This window comes from Ambystoma mexicanum, chromosome 8, assembly GCF_040938575.1.
Source record: "Ambystoma mexicanum isolate Mex_15411 chromosome 8, UKY_AmexF1_1, whole genome shotgun sequence".
Taxonomy (NCBI): domain Eukaryota; kingdom Metazoa; phylum Chordata; class Amphibia; order Caudata; family Ambystomatidae; genus Ambystoma; species Ambystoma mexicanum.
Window position 1 is genome coordinate 1,488,606,374 of NC_090929.1, and position 22,765 is coordinate 1,488,629,138.

The 22,765-nt window shown below is 46.8% G+C and overlaps 1 protein-coding gene across 2 annotated transcripts in view; it reads right to left on the reverse strand.

The window, feature by feature from the left end:
* SLF2 (SMC5-SMC6 complex localization factor 2) overlaps positions 1-22,765 on the reverse strand; it is a 1,286,318-nt gene that overhangs the window by 972,677 nt on the left and 290,876 nt on the right. For both annotated transcript variants that reach the window (XM_069611667.1, XM_069611668.1), the window contains exon 7: positions 10,690-10,809. In XM_069611667.1, the coding sequence (XP_069467768.1) occupies positions 10,690-10,809 (120 nt within the window). The remainder of the gene's footprint in view (positions 1-10,689; positions 10,810-22,765) is intronic.

The following is a 22,765-nucleotide window of genomic DNA, read 5'->3' on the forward strand; positions in this document are numbered from 1 at the left end:
GAAGAGGTTGAGGAAGCTGGGAGATCTCTGGTGGCAGGGTTATAATTAGAATTGTTCTTTTATAACGCGCTTAATACCAGAGACTGGTTTCCAAGCGTGGGATCAGGATTCAAACCTGTGTTGCGATGCGTTGTCTTGCTTCCAAGACAAAGTCCCTGAGCTATCCCCCCTGGATAGGGTTGCACTGGAGACTCTTAGGAGCATCGAAGGCTTAGGGTTAGGGTGAAGGCGGACCAAGAGGGTTTGCTGGCGGTGCGCGAGACTACATGGGCCATGGTTTCTTAAGTGAAATGTAAGCAAACAATGTAACTATAGTTTGCGAGTTTATGGCAAGCACAACAAACCGGTTGGGGAATCCTGCTTAAAACTGAATTGTGCGACCAATCCCCAAGCTAAGAGAGTGAAACCTGAGCACTACCAATCCAACAAGTATTGTCAAAAGCAAAAGGTAATTGGTAAAAAGCACACAGATTGTAAGATCAGCTACTTGTGCTTTGAGAAATCTAAAACTCTGGCCAATTTAAGCTCACAATACCAAAGACAAGGCAGAAGCAGAATAAGACTGTCATTGCCACTACTTGGTTGTAGTTAGAAAGGGGGAGGAAAGGCTGCCCAGAGGGAGAGGAGCAGAATTGCCCAGGAATGAGTACTACTGCAGCTCCTTGTTTTCCCCTAACTTGTCTAAAGTCTGAGGCTGGAGAAAACTTGAAGTTGTTATTCTAAGTTGTGTAAGGAACTCATGGTGGCAACAGTAAAGACAGACACAAGGTATCACAGTTCAAGGGTGTGTTTATTAAACTGTATAGGTAGGATGGAAAAACACCTAATCTAAACTTAAATCTAAGATGGGAGCAAGCTTCGACCATCAAACAATAATAAGGCAGTCCTAGTGGTGTCGGCAAATAAAAAGGGCCCGTTCGGGTGATTTCCAATTTCTGTGCCAATTCCCTTCAACCTTAGAGACCCCCAGCTCTTTTGCTGGACTTTAGAACTTTTTTAATTTTAACCGTGGAGTGAGCCCTTTTTCTCACTCTCTCATGTGTTTGGACCGGATTTGAATTATGTGCTTCCTTTTGTATGGTGACACACAGCACCTTCAGTAGAGTGTCACAGAGAAATCCTTTAGATTTCTCATAAGGTTTAAATACCCTTTCTTGTGAGAACTACTGTTCCCAAGAATAGCAAAGTGAAATTTACTTTACTTACCTTTTCTCTTTGTAGGTCCAGCACACCCCATTGTATATGGAGTGCTGGGGGGGTTACTTAATAGCCCCTTTTCCTACCTACTCATGTAAAAATGTTTGTTACCCCACACTACTTTAAATGGCTGGTGGCAGTGGTTCAATTTTCCTACGACTGTGCTTTTAAACCACAGGCTGAATCCTCAGCTGCAGTAATGTACCCATGGGTGACCATTTTGTTCAAATGGCCCGGTCGTCTTTTTTCGCCATTTTCTGTTTGTGAGGTCTTTTTTGGGTTTTACTCTGCGCGCCAAACCAGATTTGAGCCCTTTGTTAATTTTGCCTTTCGGGGGGCTTCTGTACTGAAACCCGCCTCTGGCTTCAGCGTGTCTGGAAGGACAGGAAGTGAGGGAGGTTCCCGAAACTCCCCTGTCCTTTACCTTTAGGTATGCCTGAATGCACCCAGTCCTGATTGGCTGGCTGTCCTTGCAGGACAGCCACCCTGCTGGTTGAGTGACAGCTAGGCTGTGCATGAATGGAAGAAACCTGCTAAAAAAAGGCAAGGGTTTTGGGACTGAAGACAAGAGTCGGCCAACCAGGCGAAGAAACCATGAACAAAGCTTAGTGCATCCTCCTGGACTGTTGAATTGCCCACTGAAGCCCTGGTGCTGTGCTGAAACTCCTTTTTCTAAAATCGACAAGAGAAGTTATGGAAGGGACGACTTCTTCCCTTGGGTTAGTTGGACCAACTAACCCCGAGACAAACTCCACTGGACGACCTTGCTCAACTGGCTGGATTTCTTTGCTGCTGCGGGAACGGAGTGCCAGTGGTCGAGAAATCTGTAGTCGAGTGCAACGTCTTTGATCCGACCAGAAGCTCCAGGAGTCTCCCAGGACCCTCCAGGAGCAGGATGACCCGAGTGCGAGTCATCTCACCAGAGTGCAGGACTCCGGGAGTAAAGGAAGCCCAACCGGTATCCAAGATCTGCGGTGGTGCCGTTTACCAAGTGCTGAAACCGCAAAGTGCTGCTGATCCGAAAGGAGCCCGTAGCTGCCGCCGACCATCGAATGGCTACCGCAGGAGTCCCCAGACGTCCTCCCTCTTGTCCCCATGACGGAGGCCCAGGAACACAGGATCTGCAACGCTGCAACCAGATACAAGCCAGCTGGACCACTCTTCTTCTAACCAAAGGTACTGTTCTGACTTGGGAAACTTACCTCAGTGTCTGTAGCTTGCTCTTCTCAGTTGAGACTTGCAGTAGCTGCTTTTCTAGGTGTCCGGCAAAGTTTCGAAACAATAGTTTTGAATTACAAAAAGTTCAGAAACAAAAGTTTCGAGAAAGAAAAGTGTCTAATGTATTTTTTTTAATGTTAAAGGCTTTATTTTTAAACAGGGGTTTGGGCCGGGGGCGTCCCCCCCCATAAGAAAAAAAAAAATAATACATTCAAAACTTTTGTTTCCGACACTTTTGTTGGAACTTTTGTCATTCGAAAATGTGACTGTCGAAACATTCACTATGAACCATTTTCTAGAGTTGATTTCAGCTCTAACCTTCACAAGTGTAACAGCTTGTGACCTTACAGTGATTTTCTTCAACAAACTAACTTTGGGCAAGACATTTAGAAGTGCCTCAGCTCCATAGACTTTACTCCAATTGACTTTGGCTGTCCTGGCTACCTGCAGACTATTCTATTCCATTTGACTGATTCTTACTGTCACTCATAGGTGATGCATTGGCTTTAAACTAATATTGCTGGGAAAGGTTTTTTTCTAGACTTCATTGCAAGATTTAAAGTGCTCTCATGCCTTGAGAACCTGTTTAACCTTTTGCCTTCCTCTAACCTTTCCTTTCTGCCAACCTCAGAATTTACAAAGTGTACTAGTGATATATAAATGCAGTTACCGCCCTAGTTAGTGAAGTCACCTCAGGCTGTAGGACGTGTGTAAGAAGTATCTCTAAAGAATATCTTCTAGTTTTGTGTTGGTTATGGAAAAGTATTTTGAAGTTATTGCTGCATACATAGCCCTTTTTAAACAAGCTTATTTAAAAACGACAGTTAAATAACTTATTATTTTAAATAAAACCTTCAGTGTGTCATTTGCCTACTTGTATTTGTGCATTTCATTGCTACAGCTCACATTTACCCCACTTGAGATAAGCCTGGCTGCTCAGTCACACTACCAACTTGTGTTGTACAGGCCTATACCAATAGGTGGGTTACCTATTACCAAGAGCACAAAGTTTGTTTAGTCTCTCACAGGTTTACTACATGAATTCTTGCCTAACACGGCCTATACAAAAAAAAACGATTGCCAATCCTCACGCTAAATACAAAAAGTGTGGGATAATGGTCATAAGAAAGAAGAAGTGTTCACAAATAATAAGTCAGGATGCGGTACGTGGTGTCTCCTTTACCCACGTTTTCAGCACGGGACAAGGTAGGACTTGGAGCACAGCACACAAAAGATCTTTCCTAGCACAAGCTAACAGTTCCGCTTTCAGCAATCAGGGCTTTCGGTGGTTTAGTCTCCTTTCTACCAAAAAGTCTCTTGCCGCTGTAGGCCTAATGTATTCAAATAATAAACAAAGAGTTCCTTTTCACATATACATTGGGTGATGCCTTTTCCACCCCTCGGTCACCCTCTTCCGGGCTTGGACCCTTCTCAATTGTTAGCCTCCCTCTGCCAGGTTCACCATGGCTTTCAACACAACCTTCTTTGTTACATTCACAAAGCTTAATGTCGTTTTAAACAGTTCACTGAGGACACCCTCGGCCGGGGTTCAATCTTGTCAACACACTGTATTTCGGGACTTTAGACCGACATCCCTCGTTCAGGTTCACTATTGCCACTATTGTCAATCTTACCTTTCTCATTCAATTCTTACGATGTGGGATTCATTTCCATAAGCTTCACAATCATCCGTCGGTCAAAAACTTTCGACTGTACAGAGGATTTTACAAAACCCCTGTAGGACAACTTTCTCACCTTTCGCAAGGCCTTCAAGTTATGGTAGTTTCAACAATCGGAAAATCAGCCAGAGTTTCCTGTGTGAGCACCCACGTGGTGCCGGACTCCTCCATTGCTGGTTTTCCCCATTTTTTTGCATCAATAGCTCTTAACCTTTCACAGTTCAATTAGCCATTTGTTACTTGTCGTTCAACACAGTTCTGTTTATCAACTCACCGGCTGTGATTAACCGCTTGCCTTTCTTTCTCTTTGGACTCAAGGTTTGTATCATAGAGACAAACGTCTCTCCCCGGCTTGGTTATCAGAGGAGGAGAGTCTTCTGTACCGTTGACATTGGATGCAACACACGCTGGCTATTGTGCGCAGTCTTACGATTCCGTCTGCAGAGGTTTCACAGGCCTTATTTGGAAAGGGCAAGGTCGCTTCTCTCCTGGTCACCCTCTCTTTATGCGCCATCTTTCTCCTCCTCTTGAACTGCTGTGCTGAGTTAGCGCTCTCGTCGTGCGGTCTGCCTTGCTCGTATTACGCTCCTGTGCTCCACCTTTTATCCGTGTGGGGAAAGGAAAGGACCGTCAGGTGTGTGCGGTTCTGGTCAATTGCCAGACCTTGCCTGACCCTGGTGTTGGGACTTGTCCGGTAAATGGCTCGAGTGTTTGTCCGTTGTGAAATGCGAAAGTGTTGGCATCGGGAAGGAGGGGGGCACAGGGGAGGTGGCAGGGAGGGGTTTAAAGTGTTTGTGTATCCTATGTGGTAGGCTTGGGAAAAAGGTGTCATAAGGGGGATACTGCATCTCACCCGTTGGTGTCCCACTTCCATGTCCCGAGGACCCCACCGACCCCCATCCAGGTGATCCTCCCTCACTGGTCCACCCCCAGGAACTGGATCCAATAGCGACGGCCCTGTCTTGGCCACCAGCATGACAGAACCCTGGGAACTAGTCAGGCAGACACCTGCAGGTTTCTCACAGTTGTAAGTTACCATTGAAGCACTTTTCTGTTGTTGAAGTAGACGGGCAGGCAAGTATACCCATAGGGCAAGAGGTTATCGCCCAGAAGGACCGAATGAAAGAAAACAAGAGGTAGTAGAAGGTGTAAGTGCTGAAGAGTGGTACTAATAGAGAACAACATGTTGAGATGTGACCTTTGGGTAAGAACTGTGAAAGCTGGTTGAAATAAAAAGGTAAAATTCTTTCTGCAGATAAAATTGTGGTAAACCATCCTGACCAAAATATCCGTTACTACAACTGTGAAAAAAAGGTTTTATTCCAGGAGGAGTGAGAGCTTGTGACTTTCAAGACACTTTATTGAAGCAACAAAACTTTGTGAATTTGAGTAAAATAACTTGAGAACTATATTGGCGCTTTGTGTAAAACCAGATTTCCTTGTTTTCCTTTGGACTGTGGATAAAACCGTTATTTGGACCTGGGGAAGAGAAGTTCACCCATGTACCTCAAGAGAAATTGATCATATTGTGAATCAAGTCATATGTTAGATATTGTTGTTGAATTGAATTGCCATAGATTTCCTTTTTGCTTTGATTATTGTATAAGTGTGAGGGTTAGATATCCCCTTGTTAGAGTGTTTCCTATAGTTTATTTTAGGAAGGGAAACCCCGGTCAGGATAGGGATAGTGAGGCGTTTATCCAACCAGTTTCTTTAATAAAATGGCTTAAGTTGAAAACTATGTTGCCCCCCTCACATTTTTGACCCCTCACAGAATACTCTGTAAAATTAAGCAGTTTAGCTTCAAGCTAAAAATTGCATTGGCGCTTAAATAGCCGATTGAGGTCACTTTGGGCCATTCTGCCCCAACCAATGGCATTCGTATTTAGCTCTACCCCTGGTGGCCATATTCAGATTTGGTTGCACATGTAAAGTGGCAGTAGGAACCAAGAAGAGGGGAAGGCTGGAGGGTTTACAAGTGAAACCATGCAAGACCCATGCTGGAGAACAAGAGTTCAAAATAAGTAACTTGTTACTTCTCCAGCATGGGGACTTACATGGATTCACATGCTATGAATACGATTACACAGCAGTACATATATTAAACCACGGGAGGTGAGAATGATCAACAGAAGCAATAAGACTTCTCCCTGGAACACACTTCCCTCAAGAAAACAGGTTGCGAAGCACTGCTTGCCCGACATGAGACCCCTCCCTGTAATCCCAGTCGACACAATAAAATCTCGTGAAGGTGCAAGTAGACCACGTAGCAGCCCTGCAGATAACCAACAGGGGAACACCAAAAGAGCACCATCATAGATGAGATTGCTCTGGTGGAAACTGGCCATCGCTCTGCCTGGCAGCAGCCTGTTGGCCAGCTGATGGCTATGCATAATGCAGCCAGGGAGCCATCGGGAGATGGACTCTTTGGATTGGAGCTTGCCATGTCACACAGGTGCAAAGTTTACAAAAAGCAGAGAAGTCTTTCGAAAGTCCTTATAGCGTGCAACATAGGATGTCAAGGCATGTGCCAACATCTAGCAAATCCAAAGTTCTTTCAGGAGGCGAAGAAGGGTTTGCAAAGAAAACTGATAGCACCAAAGGCTTGTTTAGATGAGTCTGATAGTACCTTCGGCATAAAGGAAGGATGATTCCTTAGAATCACTTTCGCTGAATGGAACGACAAATAGGGAGGCTTAGAGGAGGGAGCCTGCATTTCACCTATGCTCATGGCAGAGGTGATAGCCATGAGAAAAGCGTTTCTCCAAGAAAGAAACTTCATGGGGACCCGATGCATAGTCCCAAACGTGGCCCTATGAGCTTGGAGAGTACCACATTACACAGGAGCCTTCACTGGTGCATAAGTCATGAAGAGGCCCTTGGGATACTCTTTGACAAGGCTTGTGACCAAAGGGAGAGCTTGCCTGGAGTCCGGGTGCACTGGGAGATGACAGCCAGGTGTAACTTGATTGATGCATTGGCAAGGCCAACCTTGGCAAGCGAGAGCAAGTATGGAAGAAGCTGTGGCAAAGTAACGCACCATGGAGAAATCTTCTTTGACCAGCACCACACTGTAAAACGCGCACACTTGTGTTTGTAGCAGGCAAGTTTCGATGGAGCCCTGACCTTAGCCAGAATGTTTTTGCATTCCAAGGACAGCAAGCAGTGTCCAAACTCTAGGACTGCAGGAGCTAGGCCACTAGGCTCAGAGAAGCTGGATTATGGTTTAGGATAGAGCCACCAAAAGGTGAAGGAGATCTGCATATGCCACACCGGTGCAATGAAGCTCATCTTGCAGCAGGGTAGTTTGGGTGCGTTGATCACACGTAGTAGCGACAGTATTGGTGGGAATGCGTACAGAAATCGGCCTTCCGATGGGATCGAGAAAGCGTCCCACAGACTCCTTGCTTGAGGGAAAATGCTGGCAAACTGCAAGCCTTGGTGTAGGTCGTTGGTCAATCTGAGGCCGGCCCCATTTGCTGAAGATCCGAGACACCTGAGCTTGCTGGGTCTCCCACTTGTGGAAGGACCGCAGCTCACTGCCGAGAATCTGCAATGGTGTTTTGAACACCTGTCAAGTGGAACATGTCTAGAAACATTTGTTGAGCAACGACCCAGTGCCATTGTTTGTGCATCCAGGGAAAGGACAGAGATCTTTTTCCGGCCTTGCTTCTTGATTTAATACACAGTGGTCATGTGGTCTGTAAAGATCCTGACAACCTTTCCTAAAAATTGAGGCTTGAAAGACTTAGAGCCCAGAAAACTGCCCGCAGTTCCATGATGTTGATATGCAAATCTTCTCTTCTGGGAGCCATAGCCGTGGCGTATAGTTGGCCAGTGCAGGCGCCCCAACCCTCCAGAGAGGTGTTGGTAGTGACATTTCCTGATGTGACTGGGTCGCGAAAGAAGCCCCCTGTGAGGTTTGAAGACGACAGATTTGTCTGCCTTGATGGCGAGAAGGGATTTGTCCACTGCCTTGTCGAAAAGGTTATCCCTGTCGACCACCTTGGCCTGGACGTCCTGCCTGAGTTTTGTGGTCCTGAGCCAACCTTGACGGTGTAGGCCCCCCCCACCCCCGAATGCCCATCTGCAGGAAACACAGTCAGCAATGTCCAGTGCTACAATGATCGCATGGTCAGAAGCCACTTACGCCTCATGCATGATGGCCATGGCCTCGGCTTTTTTTATCCTCTGGCAGGTAATCAAGCATGGGTCACAACTTGTACCAGAGTTCTCGGTCATGGCGTGCAAAGATAACTAGGGCATTGGCAGCACTCACTGTTGATGCTGCAGTGGTAGTTATGTGCTTTCCAGCCGCATCCTGCTTCTTTCCCTCCTGGTCTGGAGGAACTGAGGATGAGGATTATCGGTCAGATGACCTCTTCCTAGCAACAGCCAATTTTGGCGTTCAATGCCCTCCAAGGAATTCAGGAACTGTATCCGAGGCCAGATACTTCCCCAGCCTCTTCCTGGTTGATGTTTTTGCATCACCACCAGCCCATTCTCCCAGATGTCATTCCAAAAGAGCGGGACTGAGGCCACAATCTTTTTGGAGGATTCACAATCCTGGAACAGGAATCCCTCCTCCTATCAGGACTACGTTAAAAAGCTTGGCTGCCCAGGAAATCATCACCTGGATAGACCCAAATTCATCCGGGTTGAGAGCCTCTAGATGGTAGCTCTACCTCTGGCAGCTCACTGTTAGCAGGGACTTGGACATACTCCGCAAACTCATCTGTACCCTGGGTACCATCTTTATCCGGGTTGGTGTCCGCATTACTGTCTATGTCGGTCAGGTCCAGCTCAACAATAGGGGGCCATGGAATAGGAAGTGGCTGCGGGATCATAAGCACTGGAGGAAGTGGCACCAGGAGGGGCTGAGGCAGTCTTGACGGACTGGACAGCTGAGCCAGGCCCAGAACCACAGGAGGACCAGCAACCACCCAGTGGTAGACGCTGCTGAATCTCCACGACCAGACTGTGGAGAGTTGACAAAACGTCCAAAGAAATATCTCTTGGAGGTATTTTTCTCAGATCCTGAGGTGTGAAGATTGGTGCATGAGGCCAGAGACTCGTAGGGCGAGTAGGCTGAAGCAATTGTACATGCCGCAGAGCCGGCTGTGGTGGCAAGCCAACACCACCCTCCATAGGGTGTGGGCCGACGTCTCATCTTCCTCCTTGTCCTGCGACAGGATAGAAGGAGGAGACAGGGGCTGGAGGCAATACCCTTCGAGGCCTCACAGGGGATGCGGCAGGGAACTCGGGCCTTGTGGGCTTTGTGAGAAAAGATCTGGTGGTGCCTCCTTCGCTCTGCTGGTACCTGTCGGGAAGGTGCCTAGCACAGGTACACCCAGAGAAGGTTTTGCGGATGGAACAGACCGAGCCGGGACTGACGGAGGGGTCTGATGAGTACAAGAATTGCCAGCATGTGTATTTCAGCAGGGAAGGCTAGAGGCTCCAGCAGCAGACGAGACACCAGAGATTCTTACAGGAGACATTGACTGGAGAATTCACAAAAGGACATGGTACAGCTAGGACAGAAGGTCACAGCAGCCTCGCGGGTCCTCCACCTCACCATCACATATGAGACTAGTACAGGTCTCCTACACAGTCACACCATCGAAAAGGTTAACCCTACCCACCATTATACAGGCATGCAGTACTCTTTTGGTGAAAAGTCAGTCAAACAACCAGGCACACCCAAACAGATGCGGATTGGAACATCTGGAAAATTCAATCCAATCTCAACTGGAAAGGCATACAAACAAACAGATATTTGTGGGCTCTGAAAGAGCCTATGTCAGCAGGGTAACCATTCTGGATGGATTGGAGAACATTGCTTAGTACCCAAATAGCCACTAGGCTAGTAATGTGTTAAAAAGGCTACAGCATCCAGCATGGCGCAGGCAGAAACAAAACGTACAACTGGCAGCAGTCTACTCCAAAATGTCTAGGTGAGAATGTGCAACCCCTCCATGTGACTGCAATTTACACTAGGAAATTTAACCGTATTTTACTGTGGTAAGTTTGGTAGGTATGAGGAGGTGGTAAAATAGGGGTTGGGGGAACAGTGCGAAGGTTAAGTGAGGAGGTGGGAGAATGAGGCAATGTGGGGAGGCCGCCCATACACAACACTGCTGTAAAATGCAGCAAAACATCCTGTCCTGGAAGTCGCATGGGCATGTACCTTCATGGGGGTATTAGTAGAAAGCTATAAACAATGAAATCCAGCAATACAATTTAGAAACCTGGTAAATTAAGACAAAGAACCCCAAACACTGAATTCTGCCTTACTAGTTCACTTCCAGGCAAGGCTGTGGTACTACAACATTACACCAGGAACAGTGCCAGATTAAAATCTATGCCAATTAATTTATCCTAGTTCTTTCTTTATATATTTCATTCAGGTGCCATGCGCTCTTCCTGCTTTATTAGGTCAATAGGACATTTCCCTGGTTTATTATAGCTCTATGTCATGTAACATTGGATGTGTGCCTTCTGAACACACTTGGGGTCTTTCAATGTTTTTGATTTCCTTTTAATATAAAATTCAAAATGATCAAGAAAGCAATTGGAGATATTAACACAATTCCACCTGTGCTCTTCTGAAAGTGTCCCCTCTTCATCATTGTTTGACTCTTCCTCCCCAAGTGTGCAGAATATTCCCATTCCCTGTTCAATATCACCTTTCAGTTTCCTTTCTAAATCATCCAATCTGTGGAAAAATAAAGAAAAACATGAATTCCATTAGCAAAGAACACAATCAAAAATAATACATAGTAGTGTAAATAACTCTTAGTGGCAACAGTAAAGACAGATAACTGATCACAGTTCAAGGGTGTTTATTAGACTGTAGAGGTAGGTTGGAAAAAAGTCTAACCTAAATCTAAGATGGGAGGGAGCAAGCTTCCACCACCAAACAATAAGGCAGTCCTAGTATTGTCACTGTCAATTAAAAAGGTCTATAGTAACAAGAAACTATTGCCAATCCTCACGCTAAATACAAAAAGAAGTGTGGGATGTTCATAAGAAAGAAAGAAGTGTTCACAAATAATAAGTCAGGATGCGGTGCCAGGGCTCTCCCTTCCCCACCTTTTCAGCAGGGGACAAGTTAGGACTTTAGAGCACAGCACATGCTCGAGCTGTCCCAGCACAAGCTAACAGCAATCAGGGCTTTCGGTGGTTAAGTCTCTTTTCTGGTAAAAAGTCTCTTGCAGCCATAGGCCCGATGTGTTCAAATAATAATCAAAGAGTTCATTTTCACAAATACACTGGGTGATGTCTTTCACCCATGGATCGCCCTCTTACAGGCTCGGACCCTCCTCAATTGTTAGCCTCCCTCACTATGGCTTTCAACACAATCTTCTTTGTAACATTCATGAATCTCGATGCCTTTTTCAACAGTTCACTGTGGACATCCCTCGTTCGGGTTCACTCTTGCCAATCTTACTTTTCTCATTTAACTCTTACGATGTGGGATTCATTTCCCTCGGCTTCACAATCATCTGTTGGTCAAAGACTTTCAAAGGACCACTTTGACCCCTTTCTTGCCTTTCCCAATGCCTTCTGGTTATGGTAGTTTCACCAATCGGGTAATCTCCCAGAGTTTCCAGAGTGAGCACCCCTGTGGTGCCGGACTCCTCTGTTGCTGGTTTTCCTCCTCCTTGCATTAATAGCTCTTTTAATCTTTCACAGTTCAATTAGCCGTTTGCTACTTTTTGTTCAACACAGTTCGGTTTGTCATCGCATCTCCCCTCGTCTCACCGGCTGCGATGAACCGCTTGGCTTTCTTTCTCTGTGGAGTCACAGTTGGTACCACAGAGACAAGAGTCTCTCCGCGTGTTGCTGATCAGCGGAGGAGGGTCTAGTGTACCGTTGACATCTGCAACACACGCTGGCTATTGTTTGCATTCTTACGATGTCTTCTGCTGAGGTTTCACGGGCTTTGGTCGGAAAGGGTAACGTCACTTCTCTCCTTGTCACCCTCGGAATGCTCGGTCTTTCTCCTCTTGAACAGCCTTGATGAGTTCGCTCTCGTCGTGCAATCGACCTTGCTTGTCTTGCGCTCCACCTTTTATCCCTCTGGGGAAAGGGGGAAAGGAGGGGGGGGGTGGGGGTGTGGGGGTGTGTGGGGGTGTGTGTGTGTGTGTGTGTTTTCAGCTGTCTGACTTTGCCCGACCTTGTTGTTGGGATAGGTCAGGTAAAAGGCTTGTTGAGTGTTAGTCTGGTGTCTTTTGTGACATGCGATGTCCGTGTCCTGGCCACCTAGATGACGGAACCCCCGGGGACTAGTCAGGGAGACGCCTTCAGGTTTCTCACAGTAGAGAAGAATTTACAAAGCACAAGTGTATTTGGAAGACTCAAACAAGGAGATCTGCTTCAAATCAAAAGAGAATACTTTGGGTGTAAACATACTTGTGGTCTATGTTGCCAACGTTTCCCAACCATAACAATAAGCTTATGGAATTTCTGGTAACCATCTAAAACATGTTTTTTAATTGACTCCATCTTGAGCACTTTTCTTAGATACAGTTTTTCCCTTCTTTTAAGACCCCTGAATATGGGTGGCATCTTCATATGGATATACTGCTGGTCTATGACCGGGATGGATCAGTATTCTCCGACAAGTTTCAAAGAGACTAATAGATCATCAAATGTTGCTCTGCATATTTGGATTTTTTAGAACTATGCACATATGGTAATTATCCTGTGAAGGCCAGAGCAATATAATTCATTTATTTTATTTGCCCATAAAATGATCTCATATGGGCGTTTCATTATGTCCATGTACTGCTCATAACCCTGGCATGATTTATTCGACCAAAAAGTACTTAGAACGGATGAGGGGATTTTCTCCAGTAGGCCAGCTCCCTTTTTGGCAAAGAAGTCTCTTGTTACAATCAGTTTACTTGTGGAGTTTATTTGAAATAAGTTAGTACACAATTCATTGTGCTCAATTCACGCAAGGTAGTCTTCCTGTGAGTGCACCAAGGTTTCGAAAGTCCAACTTCCGGACTCGTAAGGTCTAGCACGGCTTCTCTATATATGCCTAATTCAGGAGAACACCAAAGTCTAAGTCAATATAATAGAGGACTTAGGGTTACAATGTACCTGAGATAACACAAGTGTACTTCTTCAAGCAAGGGACTAGTTGAGCAACTAAGCGGGAGACCCAGTACCCTCTTTAAAAATTAATTCTCGACTACCTCCTGTGATGAAGCCCAAAGTATTGTCGCTGGACAAGGAGCCCCTTTCCATGAGGCCAGGCAGGTGAGACCGCTACTCGGTAATCTGCTTGGGGTGATACTCAGCGAGTGGATCTCATGGGGAGGGAGGACCCCCCCATTGAGAGTAGGGACTATCACAGGAGAACACAGTATCCCTTTGACCTTCCCACATTTCCCTCAAAACCCCTCTAATTTCACACTACCCAATGTCCGCATGTTTAGTGGCAGTATATCTCAGGCAAGAACTACTGGGATAAGGAAGAGGCCGCAAGTAATGAATATCACTGGCAAGTAAAAGTTGTATGCTCTAGCTTTTCAAGTAATCTCATTGGTCACCTGTCATTGAAAGGCAGCGAGGGAAGGCTGCCGTCTTCGTTGTCGGCTCGGCAGGAGCAGCGAAAGTGCCCAGGAAAGCAGAGCAGAGGGCAAATGATGTCCAGGAGGGAAGCACACTCATCGAGGGCACGCAACGTGGAAAGCAGACCAGAGGAGCGGGGAAACACCTGCCGGTGACCGAAGTTGTTGGAGTGCCTCCAAACTGCTGCTGAGCTGCAGGCGAGACGTGTAGAAGACCGGGGAAGGTACTGGTGAGCCAGGAAAGTCCCAGAAGCTCCCGGAAGACCCGCAAACAACCGGAGAGACACTGTCAAGACTCTACAGGTACAAGGGTGGCTAGTCCCAGGGTTGGCGAGACCCAGAGAGTGTTTGACGACTAGGGGTGTCACAGTATTCGTTTTATGGCGGTACCATAACCTTCTTGCCAAATGACGGTATATCATGGTTATCGAGGTATAGCAGGTTGAGTTAACTAATCTTAAAAAATATTTTCTTAAAAAGGTCAAATTGTCAGATTTATCATCACAAACAAAACCAGGCACCCAGGGTCAGAACTGGGCTTTTCAACATACTTTCCACTGAAATGCCACCTCTTTCTTCCACCAAACAACACAAACACGCGTGTGGAGAGGAGGGGGCGGGGAGCCCTGCTGCGACTGGCAAAGCAAACTTAATAGCTTTTCTTAAGTGGTCATTTAGGCTTTTAGCTCCCCCACTGGCTACTGGAGAAGATGAACATGTTGCCATCTTGATAATCTACATGCCACAGATCATTGGAGGCTGATGGTAGTATGTGCTTGTGCGCATACACACACACTCTTTATGTTACATCCTTTAGTGTACTTGCGGGCCAAAAGGTGTTCAGTAATGACGGACATGTTACCCTTTGGTACGGCAGCAGGGAATTTCGCGGTTTGACTTATTATATGTAAATTCATTGATAGAACCAGGGAGATCCCCCATTGTCATTTTTCTACTAAACATTATCCATTATAAATATATGAACCCCAAAGCAGCCATTGCTGCTCAGTCACAGGTCATCGCTTTGAAGATTGGCCTCGACTTGCATTTTTTTGGAACCACATGGCATGGGCATCATGACCCCTCACTGCGACTAAAAGTTTGTTTTGACAACTCTTTATCCCATTAAAGGGAGAAAAGACACTTGTGCGCTCTGAAAGCCCATGTCATTGTGTTTCTTTTGTCAAAATGTCATAGCCAACACAGACACATGTAAAGGTTGTATAGTGATCTAATCACTATAGCTTTTTTACCATCTGCCTGGTGTATTATGAAGGTCCGATGTCAGAGCCACCACTGACCATGTAATCCTAAAGGGACAGCGTTCAGTGGGCGCTGTTGATTTCTTTCTTGATTCATGCAATACATGTTCATTTACCCTCTTAAAGACATTGGCAAAAAAAAGAACTTTGAAAATGACAAAGTTAAAATACATATCGACACAAATATGGCCTAGACCACCACCTCACCACAGCCCAATCATTAACGTTTTCCCCAGGTCTGAGTCCATCAGGACCCTTCTGATGCGAGTTCGGAGGGAGGAATGCTTTCATGGGTGGTGTCACAAATTGAGAATAGACCTAGGAAATATTTCACCCCCATTGCTCTGGATACTTCAAATTGAATGTAGAATCTGTCCTGCCTGCTTGAGTCCAGTGCCATATGCAGAAGGCAGGTAGGTGAAGAGTCAAGTGAAGCAACAACTCTAGTGCCAAAGTGCAAATCTACACAGGACACTGTGGGGGGGGGGGGGACAGTTTATTGGCAGAAAGCACTGATAGTCCCAGTGTTCACAGTCTACAGCAGGGTCGGACTGGGGCATAAAATTGTCTCGGGCACCAACATAAAAGTGGCCCACAGTTGCAAATGGGAATTCATTCCTTTTGGGACACTGCTTGAATAGTACCCAATGGGGAGATTTTTGATAAAATGTGTTGCAAATTGTACATTGAAAAGCATAATCATTCAGCAAAAGTGGTCAAAACTATTAGCTGCATAGTGAAGTCACTCATCAAACTGGCCCACTTTGGCCAAAAAAAGTGCCCCACTTTGACCCAAAAAACCGGCCCACACAAGCATTTCGCGTTTTTGGGTTCGGCCATGGGCCCATTGGCCCAAAGGTCAATCCATGCCTGGTGTACAGAGCTAAAGTTGTTTGTGGACATGCATCAGAAGGGCATCTGGTTCATTCCCCCTTTGAATTCTGGGATGTATAGTTCCCCATCTTTCAAATTGGTGGAAAACTACAAATCCCAGAATTTCGAAGCTAAAACAGAACTGGATGGCTATCCAATCCATGATCATGAAACTGAATCTAAACCTTGGGGAGAGTAATTAGATATGCATGACTTCACTGGCCGTCTTTTTTTTTTACACTTTGCACAGCCAAAGCAAGATCTGTTCCAATGTGTGTTTGCTCATTGCAGTAGGACCTTAACTTACTGAACTAATGGCACATGATGCCGGGCCAAGCTGAATCGATACATTTCTGCTCCTGCTGGCTGAGTGGTTGCTAAGCAAAGTGCTCCTGGCTCCACTATTTTGCAAGTCACTGAACGTTTTATTACATTTATTTACATACGAACAAAAGGAAAAATAAAATGCTCACTTTCAGATCACCCTCGTGATGTCCCTGTGGTCTTGCCAATTGCAAATTGAAAATCGGGACAATCTCCATAGAAGATCTGACCTGTAGCGCAGAGCAGCATGACTGTGAAATGTTTAAAATCTGTATGCGGCCTTTCAAATAAATAATACCTGAAACAAAACAAAATCCAGTTTGCCCATGAAATCCAGGTCTGGCGGAGTCTATGAACTTGAGTCTCTGGTATGCTTCTAGAGCCAGTCAGTCAGCTCATCGTTACCAGTTTTGGAACACAAAGGTTCAGGCACTGGGCAGCTTTCAACACAATTTGCACAAAGTCGGCTGATCTTTTACCCGACTCTACTGATCACAGAGAAAGAGCGGTCACAGCAGCAAATCTGCATTCACTAAAGTGGCCTCACTTTCCCTGTGCTCTTGTCTGCCAAACAAGGCCCCCTTGGCAGACAGCACATCCAACAGTGCAATATCAAGACTGCAGCCTTTGCAAATCAGATTGAAAAGCACACTTAAAGGTATAAACGGTATACCGGTATAAAAGTCACAGTTATTGTTCAATTAAGTTGTTCACAGTATCTTTAACATTATACCATTACATCCCTACTGCAGACGAGCGGCGCATCAGATTCAAGCGGTTTAAAAAGACCTAATTTGCCACCTCGGGGGAGAAAAGGCGGGGAGTAGCGATTCTACTTAGCGATAACTTCCTACTCTTAGAACCCACAGTAAAAAGAGACCCCGAAGACAGGTATCTCTTACTAAAAAGATGCATCTCAGAGCAACCAATCACTATAGTCGGGATCTACTGTCCCAATGCTAGCCAAGATAAATTCCTCCTGGATCCAATTCCAATACTATTGACATCCACAACAGGACACCTCCTCATCGGTGGAGACTTTAATATGGTTCCTGATCCTCTAACTCTCGCTAAACTAATGCGAGAAACAGAAACAGTAAACGCATGGAGGCTGGCAAACATGGGGGCCAGGGATTACACCTTCTACTCTATTGACCTAATTCTAATCACAGGGAACCTGTTACCCTGTCTGGGGGAAAGAGAAATTCACACCCGGATGATCTCCGATCACGCCCAGTATCAGCAGACCTATCAATAAGAGGTTCACCCACACCTCCCCCGAGATACTGCAAGCTAAACAACCCCATCTTAACTAGACAAAACAATTAAAACAGAGGTGAGGGAATCACTGACCAACTATTTCAAAGAAAACACAGCTCCCGAAACATCCATTGGAACAATCTGGGAGGCCATGAAGCCTGTGGTGAGGGGGACACTGTTACGCTCAACTGGTATCCACAGGGACGCCACCCAGCCGGGTTACTCGCTAGTATGCTTCTCAGCTTTGCCATGATGTGGTCTGCAGGGAAGGTTCTGCCTGAAAATACAGGAGGACTGTGTTCAAGACTGACCGACTGTGTGTAAGTATCCTTCCTCCACCCCGTAGGATTTCAGTCCCTCTGGCGCCCTCTCCTCACCTTGTGGTAGAATTAGGCGTGCTCTCCGTCCTGCCTTCTTTGCAGGGGCGTGTTGTCTTTCATGGGCGAGAGCGGTCCAGTTACTTGACTGACGCTAGCCCGTTTGATATTGTTCAGGTAGGTCTTATTGCTGTTCTTTAGTTTTGTTGCTATCCTGCATGCCTTTCTTTGTTTAAAATTTATTTTTTCTCCTTTATGTATGCAGAGCTTCAGCGTGGCGAACTGGCTTGGTTGAGCCCCGCTGGTAAATAATGGCGCATTAAGAGCGCTATGATGCGGTAAGTAAGCGCTATGCGCAGCACTGCCAAGTCTTGCCTTTGCTAACCTGTGTTTTGCTTCCTTGTAGGTTGCGGTGTTCTTCAGCGCGAGTGGAATGTCTGGAGAGGTGCCAGCTGAGAGGCGACCAGCCAGGTAAGCCTTTTGAGCAGTTCGTAATTTGTAAATATCTCTACTGCTTTCTTTAATGTTGCCTCCATCTTCCTCTTTCAGGTCGTTCTGTCCAGGAGGCGTGCAGATTCGAGGAAGCTGTTCTCAGTAACTGCGAGTGTTTAAAGATGAAGACTGCAGGTAAGATGCTGCTGCTAATGATTTTCCTTTTGTTTCCTTGCAGGTTCTGCTTCTCCGAGGTTCGAGGGAATAGCTGGACACTGAGCGTCGCGTTGCAAGCTGCAAAGTAACGTAAAGCGTGTTGTGTTGCTCGGGTGTGGTTTAAATAACCCCAACAAAATAGTAAAGTATAGGTAAAGTAGTCCCTAGGCTACCACACCCAAAACACTAGACCGCATAGCTTGGTTCTTAGGAACCAAGCTATGTGGATGCCTCCATGTTGGTTGACAATACAATAAAGTAGTTCCCAAGTACATTGTTTTTCATGGTGTATAAGCCTTGCGCCATAGGCGCCAGGACTGGCCCCATGAGGGCTTTTGAAGAGGATGCCAGACTCTAGAGGCCCGAGTCCTGACTCCACCTGGCCAATGGGGTTGCCAGAGGGGGTTTTGGGCGAGGGTTGTGACAGACACTCATCGGCGCAGCCGCTGAACAATATCAGATCTCTAAGATCCAAGCATCCACTCTGGAGCTCAAAGTCTCAGTACTAGAGAAGGACCTAAATATTTGCCATACCAGGAAATTAGAGAGGGAATTGAAAAAAGTGAGAATAGCCTTGGAAATCCACTGGGCGGAACGCTCAGCCAAAGCCCTGGTATACGGGAGGACCTGCTCTCAAACCTTGACTCTAACACTCTGTGTTCTCATTTTGCTTGATCTCTCTTCTGCCTTTGATACTGTCAACCATGCCATCCTGCTCAACCGTCTCTGATAACCTGGGTATCACTGGTCAGGCTCTGGCGTGGCTGACCTCATTCCTCTCCAATCAACCCTCCCAGGTCCAACTGGGGTCCTTCCTCTCTGATATCTTTTTCTCTACCTGTGATGTCCCCCAGGGATCTAACCTCTCTCCCTGGCTGTTCAACCAGTATCTGGCACTCCTTGCCCACTGCATCGCCGCTCTCTGCCCCAACTTCCAGTGCTCTGCGGATGATACCAGGCTCATTTTCAGGCTACCCTCGGCCTCCTCTTCTCCTTCCCTCATCTCTGACTGTCTCTCTGCTATACTGGAATGGTGTGCCGCCAATGACCTCTGCCTTAATGCCAGTAAGACTGAGATTCATCGGCACACCCACTCCCTCCTTCCCTGCAGCTCTCTGGCCGGCCTCTCTTGGCCCTCTTCCTGCTCCTACCTGCAAGGCAAAAAACCTCGGAGTCATCTTCGACTCCACACTCTCCTCACATATCTGATGTCTCCAAGAAGTCACACTACCAGCTGCAACCCCTCAGAGGCATCCTTCCTTTCCTCGCCTTCCCCCAAAAGCTCACTCTCTCCAGAGCCCTGGTTCTCTCGAAGCTGGACTACTGTAACAGCCTCTATCTAAATCTGCCTGCCTCTACTCTCCGCCCTCTGCAACTCATCCAGAACAGGACTGAGAGACGTGTCCTTGGCCTCAAGCCCAAGGACCGTATCTCTCCAGGACTGAAATCGCTACACTGGCTCCCAGTAGCTGCGAGGATTAAGTTCAAAACCCTCTGCATTGTCCACAAGGCCTTCTGGGGCATGGGGCCAAAATACCTTCAACTCTCTCTTCCTAAATATCTTCCTTCTCGAGCTCTTCACTCATCCGCCTCCAACTCCCTCAGGGTCAGCCACTTCTCCAAGCAACGAGCTGGTGGTAGATCTCTCTCCGCAGCAGAGGCCTCCCTCTGGAACAGCCTTCCTGCCTCCCTGAAACTTGAGGAGAACCATCTCCGGTTCCGGAAGCACCTCAAAACCTTCCTCTTTGCTTCTGCTTTCTCTCACCCTCTCCCCTGCTAGTTACTGAAACTGCTCTGAATCTGCAACTGGGCTACTCACCTTTCTCGGTCCTTGGCCCAGCCACTCTCCCCTGCACTGCCTACCTGGCAACCCCTGCACTGCGGGACTGTCTCTGTATCCCTACAGCCCCCCTTCCCAGCACTTGTCTGCACTTACCTTGCACTTGCCACCAGCGGGCCCCTGTTATTTATCTTGTATTCTACCAACCCTGTACTGCACTTTTCCCCTCTCCCTTTCCCCTTGCACTTTTCCCTTCCCCTCCACCCTTGCGCGATCTGAATGACACCTGGCCTAGTAGGATCGTTGTCTGTCCCTCCTTTGTTTCCCCCCCCTCCCTGCCTCGTCACGCCTTGAAACACTTATGATATGATATGGCATTTGTAACGCGCCTACACATATCATACACTAAGCACTTTTATCATAGCAAAAGCAACAAAGCAAACCGCATTCTAGCTTATAAATTGCAACAGGTGCATAAAAGGAACAACATAGCTCGCCTTCTTGGGGAGGATGGCAAACCCTGATACACAAACACTGAAAAGATGGAAGCCCTATTAGCCCACCACAGCGCAATCATGACTGGCCTGCCACCTCAACCAGGAAATCGGCCTCAAAGCTTACAGTATTTACAATCCTACATAACACCCAACACCAAGCCCCAGCTCGAGTCCCTAGAAACCCCAATATCGGTAGAGGTGTTATCTGACGCCATCAAACCCCTGAAGAACACCGCCCCGGGCTAACAGCAAAATTTTACATAATATACGGACAAATCCTAGCCCCTCCGCTCACACTCTTATTCAACCCATTCTTGGAATCCGGGAAGGTGACCAAATCAATGGTGGAATCACTTACCATACTAGTCCACAAACCAGGGAAAGATCCGGATCAGGTGGTCTCTTATAGACCGATAACTCTTATGAACATGAATGGGGGAGAGGTTCAGATACTATCAGATCCGTCACTGGCTATCCCAGAGGATGGTTAAGGAGAAGGGCTCCAGGGACCTCACAGCACTGGAATTAACATTAACATCTGCTCCTCCTAGAGGGAAAATCTCCACCATATGTCGACTTCTGAACAAGTCAGACCCCACCATCAAAGAAAAATACACGATCAACTGGGAGAAAGATCTGGGGCGAAAAATAGACATTTAGGCCTGGGACAAGATCTGGCCGAGAATGCATAATAGCACCCAATGCGTCACCAACAGAGAGGACAGTTATAAGGTTTGTTACAGATACTACGTCAGACCAGCACAGCTACATAAATCCAACCCAAACATCCCACCGAGCTGCTGGAGAGGCTGCACAACTGAGGGAACACTATTCCACCTGCTAAGGACATGCCCCGCAGGTTGCGAACTACTGGAGAGGGGTACTAGACTACATAAAGTCGATCACAGGTCTTGCTATTCCCTGGGACCCGGGGATCGTACTGTTGGGGGCTACCGGCGACTGGGAATTCCCACTGACAGGCCACACAGCCCGCCTATGTACCAACCTTTTGACAGCAGCCAAAATCGCACTAGCACAGCTCTGGAAAAACCCAGAGGGCCCTTCAATCCCGATATGGTGGTCAAAGTGCTGGGACATTGTAGTGGCCGAAAAGAGCATTACGAGCAGGGAACCTGAACCACTTTCGGAACACATGGGCTCCATTCATGAACTACATAGTAAAATTCCCTGCTCTCACCCGAAGGCCCCCACTAACCCGCTGGCTGGAATGAACCGAGAGACTAAAAGGTAATACTGCACCAGCGCGCCCCCACTGGCCCCCCGGAGGGCTGTACACCTCTTGGGCCCGACTCCCCTAATATGACACTATGCTAAGAGCGTGCTATTGTTGTATTTTCTATGAATATATGCATTGTCTGATGTCCTTGTTTATTGTTAAAATGCGACTAAAATGTTGAGTTGATAAAAAAACAGTCCTTCGAATGAGCACCCACTTGGCGCCAGACCACTCTGTACATGGCATCTACCTTGGTTTCAAAGGTTCCGTAATACCTTGGATGAGAATGCATTACTTACCGTAAAGGCATTTCTGATGATTGTATCTGCTTAGATTCACATGCTGTGCATAGGTCCGACATCCAGTGGTCACTGCGGAGTATTGCATTTTGTTTTTCGTAGTCGAAAAGGGGACGTCGACAAGGCGTGTCTGAAACACTATCCCTATAGTGACGTGCGTTGTACCCACAATCCCTCACGCGTCGAGGTCCCTCTGTTTGTATTTTTCTGCCCTGAGGGAGCCTTCTAGACGTGAGTGAGTACAGAAAAGAGAGAGATATATAAAGGAAGTCTATGTTCCTTCCATCCGAGCGGGGAGGAAGGGCGGGCGCATGTGAATCTAAGCAGATACAATCATCAGAAATGCCTTTACGGTAAGTAATGCATTCTCTTCTGATGTTTGTTAATCTGCTTAGAATCACATGCTGTGCATAGACTAGCGAGCAGTACCCGGAGTTGGCGGTGGGTTATGAGAAGGAACAGTAGAGAAAAGGTGTCGTAATACTGCCTGTCCCACCTGGGAGTCAGATCTAGAGTGTGTATCTAGACAGTAGTGTTTTGTAAAGGTGTGCACAGAACTCCAGGTAGCCGCTTTGCAGATGGACTCAAGG